This window comes from Plectropomus leopardus, chromosome 19, assembly GCF_008729295.1.
Source record: "Plectropomus leopardus isolate mb chromosome 19, YSFRI_Pleo_2.0, whole genome shotgun sequence".
Classification (NCBI taxonomy): Eukaryota; Metazoa; Chordata; class Actinopteri; order Perciformes; family Serranidae; genus Plectropomus; species Plectropomus leopardus.
Window position 1 is genome coordinate 23,765,198 of NC_056481.1, and position 14,674 is coordinate 23,779,871.

The 14,674-nt window shown below is 38.1% G+C and overlaps 2 protein-coding genes across 4 annotated transcripts in view; one reads left to right on the forward strand and one right to left on the reverse strand.

Annotated features, from left to right (window-relative positions):
- The first annotated feature begins 3,039 nt into the window (after positions 1 to 3,039).
- zgc:194990 (uncharacterized protein LOC568410 homolog) lies at positions 3,040 to 12,400 on the forward strand. Of its 2 annotated transcripts, none has more exons than XM_042507487.1 (10): positions 3,040 to 3,137; positions 4,840 to 4,931; positions 5,026 to 5,124; positions 5,216 to 5,323; positions 6,582 to 6,740; positions 6,965 to 7,105; positions 7,374 to 7,425; positions 9,070 to 9,096; positions 10,310 to 10,336; positions 10,905 to 12,400. In XM_042507487.1, exons 2-10 carry the CDS (start codon positions 4,869 to 4,871, stop codon positions 11,462 to 11,464), a joined length of 1,236 nt encoding a protein of 411 aa, XP_042363421.1. In that variant the 5' UTR covers positions 3,040 to 3,137; positions 4,840 to 4,868; the 3' UTR covers positions 11,465 to 12,400. The 2 variants fall into 2 exon arrangements, with proteins under 2 accessions (XP_042363421.1, XP_042363420.1); XM_042507486.1 differs by lacking the exon at positions 3,040 to 3,137 and adding an exon at positions 4,495 to 4,546.
- The window catches only part of itgb4 (integrin, beta 4), a 30,028-nt gene continuing 27,535 nt past the window's right edge, over positions 12,182 to 14,674 (reverse strand). For both annotated transcript variants that reach the window (XM_042507484.1, XM_042507485.1), the window contains 2 exons: positions 13,615 to 13,734; positions 12,182 to 13,525 (listed from right to left, as the gene is read on the reverse strand). In XM_042507484.1, coding sequence (XP_042363418.1) covers positions 13,395 to 13,525; positions 13,615 to 13,734 — 251 coding nt within the window. In that variant the 3' untranslated portion in view covers positions 12,182 to 13,394. The remainder of the gene's footprint in view (positions 13,526 to 13,614; positions 13,735 to 14,674) is intronic.

Here is a 14,674-nt window from a genome sequence, read left to right on the forward strand (position 1 = left end):
TTGACATTTTTTGCCATACTATAGCCTTGCCTTTTCGGTCATTTTTTCAACATGCATTATTTTGGTGTTTTTGGCCGTTTTTGCAACATTCTATGCTATGGCGTGTCTTGGCACACTATTTTATGCTGTTCTGTGGATTTTTTCAGCTGTTTTTGGGATATGTCAGTTTTGACATTTTTTGCCATACTATAGCCTTGCCTTTTCGGTCATTTTTTCAACATGCATTATTTTGGTGTTTTTGGCCGTTTTTGCAACATTCTATGCTATGGCGTGTCTTGGCACACTATTTTATGCTGTTCTGAGGTGTTTTCGGCTGTTTTTAGGACATGTCATTTTTGACATTTTTTGCCATACTGTAGCCTTGCTTTTTTGGTCAGTTTTTCAACATGCATTATTTTGGTGTTATTGTTGGTTTTTACAACATTCTATGCTATGGCGTGACTCGGCATGCTATTTTATACTGTTCTGAGGTGTTTTCAGCTGTTTTTGGGACATGTCATTTTTGACCTTTTTTGCCATACTATAGCCTTGCCTTTTCGGTCATTTTTTCAATATGCATTATTTTGGTGTTTTTTGCCGTTTTTGCAACATTCTATGCTATGGTGTGTCTTGGTACAGTATTTCATGCTGTTTTGAGGTGTTTTCAGCTGTTTTTGGGACATGTCATTTTTGACTTTTTTTGCCATACTATTGCCTTCCCTTTTCGGTCATTTTTTCAACATGCATTATTATGGTGTTTTTGCAACATTCTATGCTATGGTGTGTCTTGGTACAGTATTTCATGCTGTTTTGAGGTGTTTTCAGCTGTTTTTGGGACATGTCATTTTTGACATTTTTTGCCATACTATAGCTCTTTCCTTTTCGGTCATTTTTTCAACATGCATTATTTTGGTGTTATTGTTGTTATTGTGATGACTCGGCACACTATTTTATGCTGTTTTGATGTGTCATCAGCTGTTTTTGGGACATGTCATTTTTGACATTTTTTGCCATACTATTGCTTTTTCCTTTTCGGTCATTTTTTCAACATGCATTATTTTGGTGTTATTGTCGGTTTTTGCAACATTTGATGCTATGGCGTGACTCGGCATGCTATTTTATGCTGTTCTGAGGTGTTTTCAGCTGTTTTTGGGACATGTCATTTTTGACATTTTTTTGCCATACTATAGCCTTGCCTTTTCGGTCACTTTTTCAACATGCATTATTATGGTGTTTTTGGCCGTTTTTGCAACATTCTATGCTATGGCGTGACTCGGCATGCTATTTTATACTGTTCTGAGGTGTTTTCAGCTGTTTTTGGGACATGTCATTTTTGACATTTTTTGCCATACTATATAGCCTTGCTTTTTTGGTAATTTTTTCAGCATGCGTTATTATGGTGTTTTTTTGGCCATTTCAGCAACATTTTATGCTATGGCGTGTCTTGGCACACTATTTTATGTTGTTCTGAGGTGTTTTCAACTGTTTTTGGGACATGTCATTTTTGACATTTTTTGCCATACTATAGCCTTGCCTTTTCGGTCATTTTTTCAACATGCATCATTATGGTGTTTTTGGCCGTTTTTGCAGCATTCTATGCTTTGGTGTGTCTTGGCATGCTATTTTATGCTGTATTTAGGTTATTTCAGTTGTTTTTTTGACATGTAATTTTTGACATTTTTTGCCATGCTATAGCCTTACCGTTTTTGTCATTTTTTCAACATGCATTTTTTTGTGTTGCTGGCTTTTTTGCAACATTCTATGCTATGACGTAGCTCGGCATGGTATTTATGTGAATGGCAGATTTTTTTTATAGTATGACATTTCCGGTTGGTGTTTGACATGCTACATTATTGTGTTTTTGACCACTTTTGTAAAATTCTATGCCACGTTTCTTAGAATGCTTTTTATGTGGTTTTCAGCTGTTTTTTGGACATGTCATATTTTGACAATTTTAGCCATACTATAGTATAGCATTTCCGCTCATTCTTTGGACATGCTATGTTATGGTGTCTTGAGCCGTTTTTGCAACATTGTATGTTATGACATGTCTCGGCATGCTATTTTATGGTTTTCAGGACATAGTAAGGCATTCTCGTTCATTTTTTCGACATGGCATAGAATGTTGCAAAAACGACTCAAAACCCCATAATATAGTATGTCGAAAATTCGTCTGAAAATTCCACACTATAGTATGGTGAAAAACGTCAAAATGTAACATAAAAAAACCCATAAAAACATAAAAAATGTCATAGTATAGTATGTCGTCCAAACATTGATAAAACATTATAGTATAGTATTTTGTCGAAAAACTGATGACCACAAAAACCTCATTGTATTGGTTGTCTTTTTAAAATATCATAAAAATGTCATAGTATAAAACTTCGTCCTAACTATTATAAACACGTCATATTATAGAATGTCATCCAAAAAAATAATAATTCAATTGTTGTAGTTCATTATGTCGTGCAAAAAAAAAAACTGTCACAGTATGGTATGTGGTCCAAAAATCTCATATGTCAAATGTCATATCAAATGTTGTTGTCTCAAAAAATCATAAAATTCAGAGTATAGCGCTCAAAAAATGACAAAAACATTTTAGTATTGTATCTTGCTCAAAAATAAAATCCTAAAAACAATGTAACATGGAATGTTCTTCAATAATCATGAAAATAACATAGTATTGTAGGCTACGTCGTTGAATAAATCATAAAAATGTTGTAAAAAATGTATATCGCTGAAAAGCTCATAACATCGTAGTCATAAAAAAAAAAACAACAACACACACACATAAAAGTTATGGTCATAGTTTGCCATCATTTATAAATAATATCTTAGTATTACATGTCAATGTAAGTCATTAAAAAAGTGTTCGTATGGCATTTAGTTATGTATGGTATGATAGTATGGCAAAAGGCGTCTGTGGTCTCATCAGTGTCGGTGGAGCTTTGGCGTCCTCTCGCGATATTTCTCTCGAACTGCAGCTCAGTGCAGTTAGTGACAGATAAGAGCGCGCGCTCTGTCTCGCTCCTGCCGCAGTTGAAGTGTGCTGCATCTCTGAAGGACCTCTGAGCACTAAATGAGTCCGAGTGAGGCGAATACATCGCAAAGGAGCTGCGCAAAGTTACCCGCGGAACGGAAAATTCTCACATAACAAGGTCAGACTTTACCCGTTTGGGTTTTTTAAAAATTTTCATAGTAGAGAAAAGCAAATACTGTATTGCGTGAGTAAATTAAATATTTAGCTCTGTCAGTGAATGTCCATCTTTTGAAAACAGCCTCGTGCGCACAATGGTAGCGTATTTACTCGTCATTTTTGGTGGCATAAACACTAGAAAATTATATATTTTCGAAAAAGTTGTAGATATTTTAAACGTTTTTTAAACTATTATTAAAAACAAAATATCTCCTCTTTAGTGCTGGTTGCTATGCGCTTTGTATAGATATTATTTTATAGTCTGTTTGTTTTGACTTGCAGGCAGAGGTTGGTCTGTCAGGCCTAATATAGAAAGTCACTACCTATGTTTGTGCAGCAATGGCACTGGGGGTAATCCTGGATTTCCTCTAATCTTCCCTCTTCTCTTCACAAACACACAGCTCCTCTGCCACATACATGCTCTGCTTTCACTGCCAAAAACACATCCCAATGTACCCAGGAGTGACTATTGTCTATGCAATTTGATGTACAAGTCATGTCATAGTAGGCTATATTCCCCATTTATGCACTCTGCAATGTATTTCAAATTGAGCCACAATGTATCTACTTAATTAGTTAACAGGCTGAGTGGCACGCTGTCAAGCACGTGACAAAGCCTCTGTGTTCAATTCTTATTGACACATGACTTTCTGGCTTATTCAATTATGTGAAAGGTTCACCACCCTGTGTCCTTTTGTGCCCAGAGATCATCATCATAGGGGAAAAATATCAACAAAAATTAGAAAAGCATTCATTTATACATCATCTCTGGTCACATTTTGGTCTAATATTGCTCACTTAAAGTATAATATGTTGTTCAAAAGATGATAAAAAAGGCTCATAGTGTAGTATATCATCCAAAAAACGGTTTTAAAAAGTCATAATATACTATATCAATCAAAAAATCTTAAAAACATCATAGTATAGTAAGTTGCAAAAAAAAAACAATAATGAAAAAGTCATAGTATATTATGTCATTCAAAGAAATCACAAAAACGTCAGAGTATAGTATGTGTAGTAAAACGGTAAACTTTCAGTCCTGGCTGTTAATTCCTCAGTTGGATTCTTTGCCAAATTCACCAAATTCCCAAAACTATAAATCCTCCTCAGTCCTTGGAAAGTCAATAGCAGCATCCTTTGGCTCAGCTGCCACCTCTACATCACAGAAAGAACAGCAAATCCCCTCAGTGCATCAAACTGGCGTACAGGGGTGGACTGCTGAATCAACAGTAAACTGGTCCAACACTCCCCCGCACCCTCCGCAGTGTTTTAAAAGTGCTCGGCGCTGCTGCCTCAGATCTCCTTGGGAATGAATTTCCAATTTCAAGGCTGTGATCAAGATGCATCGACCCACACACGGCAGGAAATCCTGTTAGTGTGCAATATTTTTTGCCTGTTTTTACAATCTCCCTTTGTGTGTGTGCTGAGTGGGTGGGCTGTCTCTTTTTTTACTCAATGCGTGGGTCCTCTTCTCCCTCCCTCCTCCACACCAAATGATAGCTCAGAGTGCCTAATAATGAGCTCTCGGTGGACTCTCAACGCAGAGCTGTGATGAAAGTTCTGCAGTGCTTTTCTCTCTCTCGCTCCACAGCCCAGTCAGCTGCACTTCAGCTCCTGACAGAGTGTGTGCCAGCGTGCTAAAGCTTTTTATTATTGTACCACAGGGCATCTGCCTCGCTCTCCGGCTGCCAGCATGATGAAGGACTGCCTGCAGTTCCTTATCGAGCCGGCCAAAAAGCTCAAGATCCGACTCAAGGTTCGCTTAAAGGACTCAAGTGTTACACTTTGCTCCAAAATGTACTTCAAATCATGTTTTCTTAACCTTTCTAGCTTACGTTTCTTTGCTCCAGGAGTCTCGTAAGCGGGTGAAACTTGAAAAGAAGGAGCCGCTGGTGGAGAGTCAGTTGTTTATCATGGAATTGGCCCGAGAACTCAACAAAATCTGCCAGGTAAGCTCTTCTTGGTCTTTTCTTCCTGTCATACAGAAACAAGCATTCACAGCATATCTCACTTGTATTTCGTCCTATATCTTAACCCCAGAGGTCAAACATCCTCGGCCACATCTGGACCAGTGAGGACATCTGGCCGGCCAGTGTGTGTCGTGATTTCATTGTGGAATGGGCTGCTGTGCTGGAGAAGAGAGCACAGGTACGTACGGTCTGCAGTTGGTGCTGTTTATGTCAATAACTTCAGCAACGACATGCTTTCTGGTTGTGATTTAGGGCTGCAGTCTAAATCCAGAGATATTCAGTTTAATACATATAACCTAAAGAAAAGCAGGAAATATTCATATGTGAGAGGCTTAATTGCAATTTTCATACAAAAGTGACTTTAATTGATTATCAGAATAGTTGCCAATTATGTCTGTCTGTTACAGTGAATTTATCATTGTAGGTTGACTTTAAAGGGACAGTTCTCCCCTAAATTAAAATACACAAATACATATTTTTCCTCTTACCTGTAGTGCTATTTATCAATAAAAGTTGTTTAAGTGTGAGCTGCAGAGTGTTACAGATGTCTGCCTTCGCTCCAATATAATTGAAGTAGATGGCACTCGGCTTGTGGTGCTCAAAGCGCTAAAAATACATTTGAGAAACTCAAAAGCAATGCCTCTTTTCAGAAATCATGTGTGCATGTAGAAGCTATTTTCTAGTAAGTAACGAGAGTAAGCCTCTCGTCCGTGAATAGATGCACTCTTTCTTCAGCACCATGATAAGCCTGGCAGGTGCAGCTCGGTAGAAGCAAAATAGTTCCTACATGCAACTGCTCACAAAAATGTCTGTGGATTATCTTGAGTAACCTGGTCATGATTTCTGGTTAAAGATATTGCTGTTGAGTTTTCCAATTTTGTTGGGTTTTTTTGGCGCTTTGAGTAACTGGGGTGATACACCAACTATATGAGTGTGCTGAAGGAAGTGTGCATCTACTCATGGATAAGAGGCTCGTGCTTGTGACAGCGTAAGATGTAAACATTAATGGCATCCACCTCGGTTTAGCTGTAACGCTAGCTGATTCAGTTTTGCAAGGTGAGCTAGCAATAGATGAATGTTTCCCTCTGCACAGTGATATGATTGATGGGTGTAGTTTGGTAGAAAGAAAATCGTTCTTACATAAAACTGCTTACAGTGAAGCCTGTGGATTATCTTTAGTAGCTGGGTTATGATTTCTATAAAGAGACATTGCTGTTGAGTTTTTCCAGATGTATTTTTTTTTTTTTTGGTGCTTTGAGCACTGCATCCTAGTGCCATATGGTTCCATTATATCAGAGAGAAGGCAGACATCTCCATGGCCCATAACTCACACCAAAACAATCTAGATTAATATATAGCTCTACAGGTAAGAGGAAAAATATGTACTTTGATTTTGGGGTGAACTGTCCCTTTAATGTTTCTGTTTTCTCGTTCAGCCGAGGATCATCCTGTCTGAATACCAGCATGAGAAACCGGAGAAAAAAGACTGGAAGGGGCACCTCCTCTGTATGCTGGAGTCAGGGGGGGAGTGTGACATGGGAGCCCACAAAAGAGTCATCATGGACTGGACGCGGGAGATTAAGAGCAGACCTCAGGTGAGAATAGGATGCTGAGGATGATGAGTGCAAGCCTCCAGCTCCTGTGTGGCTGGTCGGTGATTAAAGTCTGACCCAGTTCCCTCCTTGTATCTGATAAAGATGATTAAGCTAAGCTCTGCCCTTGACAATCATCTCATCATACTCGCTGGAGCTGTGATCACAAGTTAGAGTGAACAATTCATTGAGTGACACTGATTACGTTCATTGTTTTTTTTTTTCAGCCCACCGTCTGGCCGGGCGAGCCTGTGCTCATGATGCTAGACGACCTGGAGTTCCAGTGGAAGAGGGGGCGTCTCCCCAACCTGCTCCCAGCCATGGAGCTCGTCATGCTGGTTGTGATGAATGCCGACAGCCCTGTTAAGGTGAGGATGTCTGTCACAATAACTATATTTGATTAGATTGCATTTGATATTGTTCAAGAACCAAAGAAGATAGGCTGTGTGTTAGCTAATGAAATGTAATCAAAAAGTTAAGACAATTGGAAGTGTGAAAAGTTAGCACAGTGTAAACACTGTGAATTGTTACGTATATGTGCTGCATGACAACCTGTCAGCTTAATCCCTTTATCTCGTTGTCATCTAGCCTGCATCGTCTTTATGTTCGTCTGCCTTTATGTGTGTCAATGTTTAGGAGGATGTGACCAAGCAATGGCTGGTGAGAAAGCAGAGGAGCCAAAAGATCGGTGAGTGCATTTGAATTATCATTTTTTAACTCAACTCTCCTTCAAGTTTCTTTCAAATACAATGAAAGAAAGCAGTGAGCAACTTCAGAAAAAATGACACAAAACTTTTTACACAACAATTGTAAAACGTACAAGAAAATTACCTGCAAATTAGCAAAACAAAAAACAAAAGAAGCTTAATAATCATGTAGAATTATTTAAATATATCATTTTGATTTTGTTAATAATTTGTTAAATTTTATTGATATTTTTTTGCTCTAGCTTAAAAAAATATCCAGAAAATGACCTGGGAAAATTGTCTAAAAAAAGTATGATCATTTTGTGACATAATTATAAATACATAATTATGATAATTAGAAATGTGGTTTTCCCTAGCTTTTGTCATTTTCCCCCAAGACATTTTTCCCTCGATTTAAAAAAAAAAAATTCTAAATGTATTAATTTGTGGAACATGTCTTGCCAATTTGCTCATTGCCTTTTTCCTGTTTTCAAAAGGAAACAAACTAATAGGCAGCACTTAATAATACAGCTTGCGACTTACCATGTAATTACGTGACACTTATAATGTACTTTTGAGGAAAGATGTTGAAAGTTATCCCCTAAGTGTTTCATAAGTACCTGGTACCTACGGGGTACTATAGAAGGGTACTTTACAGGAAAGATATAGGAAGTTATCCGCTAAGTATTTTGTAAGTACTGGCTACCTACAGGGTAATTTAGAGGAAAGATGTCTGAAGTTATTTCCTAAATTTATTTTAAGTACTGTGTACTTTAGGGGAAAATAAATTAACTTATCCTATAAATATTTTCTCAGCACTGGGTACCTACGAGTTTATAGGTACAGGTTTATAGATCCAAATGATTTACAAATATGGGAATGTGCTAATAATGCAATTCTCTGTTACACTGATTAATATTAGGGCTTAGGACCATACTGAGAAAATATTTGGAGGATAATTTCTTTTGTTTTTCTCTAAAGTACCCCATAAGTACCCAGTTATTACAAAATACTTAGAGGATAACTTCAGACATCTCTCCTCTGAAGTACCCCATAGGTAGCCAGTACTTACAAAATACTTACAGGATAACTTCTTACATCTTTCCTCTAAAGTACCCTTCTAAAGTAGCCCATGGGTACCCAGTATTTAAAAAACACTTAGCTTAACTTTAAAAATCTTTCCTCAAAGTACTTGTAAGTGCCACAAAAGTGCCACATAATTACACAGTAAGTTGCGGGCTGTATTATAAAGTGCTGCCAACTAATTTGTTTGGGGTTTAAAGGTTTAAATACTCATGAAGGCATCTGAACACAGCACAAGAAGAGTGGTATTTATTCATGTTTCAAAGGGTAAACAAAGTGTCAAAGAGGCGATACACAAATGATAAAGACGTCATTCAGCATCATGATGCTGAAAAGCCATCCATTATGTGTGAATTGCTATTGATTACTGCCACATGTGTGCATACAGTAGCATTTAAGCTCTTCAGCAGGAGTGAAACTTGATGAGTCACTTTCATTAGAACTAATCAGGATCAATAGATGATTAAAGGATAGTGAAAGCAAGTAAGGAAGAGAGAGTAAGAGGGGTTTGAGTGAAACTCCTGATTGTCTCCTTTTAATCACAGTAATCTTTTTTCTTTCAGACGCTGTCCGCTACATCCCCCACAGTGGTGAGTAGGAATCCTCACTTCTAACCTTAAATTAAATCACCTTGTTAGTGGCTTGGCTGTAACTATATTAACTTTTATCTTGATAATGATAAACATAACAATGTTGTTTGTTCTGATTAATTACATTTATTTTTAGATTCAGGGACCAGAGCTGGTTGGTTAGTCAAACATCTGCCATTTGTTACAGCTATTTATATTTTTAAAGGAACACTTCATTCCCGAAACAATCATTTCTATGTTAGTTGTTCACCTCATGTTACATTAGATTTGTGAAGAAAACTCTTGAATGCCTCCACAATAAACAAACAATCCAAAAACAAGGAAAATTCTTGGTGAGTTAAAGTTATAGGGGCAACATTTGGCAACAACAAAATTGTTTACCTACGCTTACACAACTGGTGCAATAGAATTCAAGTCTCATTTATCCAGCCGTGTGCTCGGTACTTCCCAAACAGACAGCTCTGTCTGAAGGGGAACTGAGCTAAAAGTGAATATTATCTATGCTCCTTTCAAAGCCAGGAACACAAGAGATTTTGGATTATTGCTGCCTCGATTTTCAGTTTGTTTGTATTATTGCGTGACTTTGGTATGATATGAGCTAACCCTTTGAAAAAAAAAAAAAAAAGTCACACAATATAACATAGTAACAGATTGAGGCAGCGGTAGAACAGCAGCTCCTGTGTTCAGCGAAGTAAAATTACAGTTTTTTGTCAATGGAGTCTGGCTTTAAAGAGAGCTCAGATAACTTTTACTTTTTAGTTTCCCATTGGAAAGAGCTGTCAGTTTGAGACGTACTGAGTACACAACTGGATAAATTAGATATAGTTTTGCTGTTGTTAAATGCGGACACCGTTCTATTTAAAATAATTAAGGATTTTCTCTGTTTGTGGATTCTTCATTAAAATTTATATTTTAAAAATATATTGATTTGCAATAATGGTTATTTTAGTTCAGCAGGAGATATATTTAAGTCACTCTTTAATTCACTCTTCTTTTAGCTCTTTTTTGGTCCACACCAACTCCTGAGGGAAATATCTGTCTCTTTAGCCGCTAAATGCTCTACTCTGTTCACCAGCTGGTTGCTAACTTGTCTGTCAGATTTGTGCTGAGCAAGTGGTCCTTCTTATACATTTTACACACTCATTTGATCTATTGATTTATAAAGTGTATTGATCACAGCAGCTTTAAAGATTTTCTCTTATTTTTTTTACAGTGTGGAATTGGATTTGCGATGCTGCAGGTATGAAAACCATTTACAATCAAATCATCTCTGTTGGTCTTAATAATCAGCGTATGTAAGGTTACTTTTGTGATAGGCTACAGATTACTAGTTACCCTGTTAAAACTTCTTGATTCCTTTTCTAACAAATGGTTTAAACAGGGCAAAAACGCTATAAAGACCTAACTAGTAAAAATGTGTAAAATAAATAATGAAATTTAAAACACAAACTAAAACATAAGTGCACAAATGTTGCACTCATATTTGCTTCAATGTCTTTGCTGAACTGCGTTGTCCAAAAATATGCCAAAAGAAGGCATTCCTGCACGGCAAAAAGATGTAAAGCAACAGAATGAATGTTTTAATTAATCAGTTTTCATATGTAACCCCTTTTTAATCACCAACATTTTAATAAGTAACTGTAATTTAATACATATTTTTTCTCTGTTACTGTAACTGATTATAATTACATTTATTTTGTAATTTATTTGCATTTGCTGTAGCTAAGTACATGTAATTATTTACCTCCCAATACTATAATTCATCAGATTAGTAATCATTCTTTCCTTCCTGGTCTGTAACTCTACAGAGGACGTCACTCTGGACTCCGACTCAGCCAACCCAGACCTGCTCATCTCCAGTGATGAAAAGCGCATGCGATGTGGCCTGGAGCGCCGAGAGGCACCGCGGTGCCAGCAACGCTTTGACGGCTGGTGGTGCACTGTGGGAAAGGAGGGCTACACCTCCGGTCGCCACTACTGGGAGGTGGAGGTGGGTGAGCGGGACTGGCGGCTGGGCATCGCCAAAGCATCTGCGGTGAGGCAGGGCTTCCGCTCGCTTACCACAGATACCGGCTATCTGACCCTGCGTCTGGAGAGGGGCACAGATCTAAAAGCCCTGACGGTGCCCGCCACCCTGCTGTCACACAGCCTGGTGCCCAGGAAAGTAGGGGTGTACCTGGACTATGAACAGGGCCAGTTGTCTTTCTACGATGTGGAGAAGCGCTCCCACCTGTACACCTACAACGACAAGTTCACAGAGGAACTGTACCCCGTGTTCGGGACTGTGGAGGTGGTCAAAGACCTGGTGATCAGGCCTGCGGACGTCAGACAGCCGTGCCTCTGCCCCGGGCCCTGCCTCTGGAACTGAACTGCTTCACAGACACGAGTCACTCCTCGGTCCTGATCCTCAGCAGCCATCAGAGTCTGCGCTTTCATTCTGGTCCATTATTCAGTGAATTTGTGTCCTGGCTCTGGATTTAAAGTCTGACTCTTTGTGCGGGTTGCCTTGTGAGGTCACACAGGGACATGAACCGCCATCATTCTGCATCACACTTTCTGTTACTCTGCCTTCATGGAGACATACAGTATTTGACTATTTGTATTGTAAGGATATTTTGAGAGGTCCTTTACCCACTAAGAAAAATGTTTTTTTAATTTAAAGTAAAAACACACCAAAATGCAAGATTTTCATGCCATAACAGAGATATGGAAATGTATTTTTGATTGCTTTTTTTATTACGTAGAGATGAAACTTGCAAACTAGCTTCACAAATGTTCTAAAAGCATGAAAGGACGTGTGATCGGCTAGTTAGACCCTCAGTGAAACAGTGCAGCTTGCTGACATGCACACACACATACTGACAGACCAAGTTGGCGCATGTGAAGAGTTCGCTCTGTTTGCCGTTTCGTCTCCTGCAAACATTTGTCAGGCTTGTTTCTGCAGCTGTGTTTATGTTTATTGTGTGCTATATTAAGATGCCCCCCCCACCCCTCCCCCAAAAAAACATCAATAAATTATTTGCAAATGTTCCAACGTGTCTTCAGTTAAAGATCAAGAGAAACATTCAAATGGACTACAAATGTATTTATTTAAAATCTTTATTAAGTGCAATAGAATTTAGATTTAAAAAAGAAACAACGCAAAAATGTAAGCTCAACTGCTTGAAAGTGAGTGATACATGTTGATCAAAAGCGCATGAATACTTAAACCTGGAATGTTTTTGGTGAAAAGCTTCGTCCACTTATCCACAGAATTTTTTTTCTGATAAGAAGAATCTCTCATAACGTGTCTTACAAAGCATTTTCAAAAAAAAAGTGGATCCAAAATACAGTAGGACTTGCATCGCAGAAAATACAATCTTAACGTCTTTAAGTACCGTTTCTCTAAAATACCAAGATATATTTGTTCGCAAAATACAAAATGCAATGGCCTCGCATAGTAAGGATGCATATGAAAAAGGACATTTTTGAGTAAAAAACATCTTAAGAAATGCAAAAACATGTTACATCTGATAGATTTTTTTTGTCTTTTAGCTGTCGTAAAATCATGCGTCAGTAGGAAATGTGCATATAAATGAGCGATACAAGCGCCGACTTGTGTTTGCAGAAATACCTCTATATTTGGCATCCAAATTTAATGTCAGTCTGCTTTAAAAAAAATTGTAAAAAGTATTAAATATACTTGGAAAAACACTTTAATATAATACAAATCTATGAACAAAAAGTCCCAAATACACCACTTTTATACTCTTGATCACTGGTCATAAAACATCCACAGCTATTTCAAGCCAATCTCTTTTAAGAAAACATAAATCTCAAAAAGTTTGGTGTATTTAACCTGAAACAAAACAACTCGTACACACACAAAATATCTTGTGAAGGCAGGTGGAGGACAGGAGACAAACAGACAAGGTCACTTTGGATTACTGAGCCGCAGTCAGATTACTGGCCAGTGCCGGCCCTGATTTAAAGCCCCAATGTGTGTTACCAGATCTGAACCAACAGAGGGAGTGGAGTCTAAATCATCTGCTTAGTGGAAAGAAACTGACATTAAATACATAAGAGGCAACAGTGACAATGTTAAAATGTGGAAAAGTGGCCAGAGTTTGTAACAGACATAAAAGAACAGCCTCTTCTCCATCTATTCATTCCTTTTTTTGGTCGCAGAATCTCACACACACGTATAAAAACACACACTGATCGTGTATGAGTACTCTGAAAGCCGACTCTTTTTAAAAGAGAATCTCAGATATGATTCCTCATCATCTTGGACCTTTGGTTATTACTTAAATAAGATCTTAAGATTCATAAAACATCTTCTTTGTGACGGTGGCTCCTCCCATGACGCTCCTCTGAACCACTTCCTTGGTGATTTGACGGGTCACCATGCCGCTGGTCTCTGTGTGCTGTGTGGTCATCATCATCCCATCTGTTAGGAAAAAAAGCAGTTAGTGTGTGTGAATTTATTTTATTGACGTTTTTAAGAGACAAGATCTGAAACTGAAGCTTTGTTTGTACCTGTGAAGTAGGGGTCGTTGAGCATGGTGTGGGAGACATTGGTCCGTGTGCTGACCTCTGTTGGCATATGGAAAACGTCACTCCTTGTCATTGATTGGCTGTTGTACCCAGCCAAAGCGCCTTCAGGAAGCAAGGAAGGAAAAAAGGTGGACACCCAAGATTAGTGTCACCAGTTCAGTATCTGACCAAATGTCTCCTCTTCTGCTCCTGACTTATGACATTATCTAACGGCTGGAAAAGTGTTTTTGCGGAACATCAGAACTTTATTATTACATCCAGTTACACATTTGTGTGAAATCTGAGCATATGAATTCTTGATTTATGATCAAAAACATGTTTTATGAGGTCACCATGACCTTGACCTTTGACCATCCACCACCAGGATTCTAGTCAGGTCATTCTTGAGTCCAAGTGAACATTTGTGCTCAAAAAAATGAGATGGATGCAAGGTCACAATGACCTTGGCCTTTGACCTATGACCACCTATTACCTCATCCTTTAGTCCAAGTGGACATTTGTGGTAAATTTAAAGAAATTTGCATTCTTGAGATATCGTGTTCACAAGAATGGGATTGACGAATGGACGTATGAATGTATGGATGGAAGTATGGACGGATGGACAACCTGAAAACATAACGCCTCCAGCCTTCTGCCGGGCGTGGAGGTGACAGGAAGACTATATTTAGTGCCCCTTAATGGTTAAGTACCCTTCCTCTGTCTAACAGGTTTTTAATAGATATTGAAATCTTAAGACCAGACTTTTATGAAACTTGCCTTATATATTTATGATCCCCAAAACATGAACAAAGACTTTTTTTCTCTTGCGCCAAAATTAATTTTTGTGAATTTTGAGAAGATGAACACTATTTTTTAAAGCTTTGCTCTAGTGTCCCTACTGGCCAAACTGTAAATAGTATAGTAACAATAGTAGCAGAGTATATCAGCATGTTTTTTGTTGATTGTCATTGTCATATTCTGGGGTTAAATGAAAATTTTAGTCTCCAGCATCCGCTTTTGGGAGTTTTTAGTTTAAAAAGCTTTACCAATAGGACTTCTCTTA

Coding starts and splice junctions, on each gene's coding strand:
- zgc:194990 (XM_042507486.1), top strand. CDS start 4,516: ATGCATCGACCCACACACGGCAGGAAATCCT. Junction 6,741..6,964: donor AGATTAAGAGCAGACCTCAG/GTGAGAATAGGA, acceptor TTTTTTTTTCAG/CCCACCGTCTGGCCGGGCGA. Junction 9,097..10,309: donor CCGCTACATCCCCCACAGTG/GTGAGTAGGAAT, acceptor TTTTTTTTACAG/TGTGGAATTGGATTTGCGAT.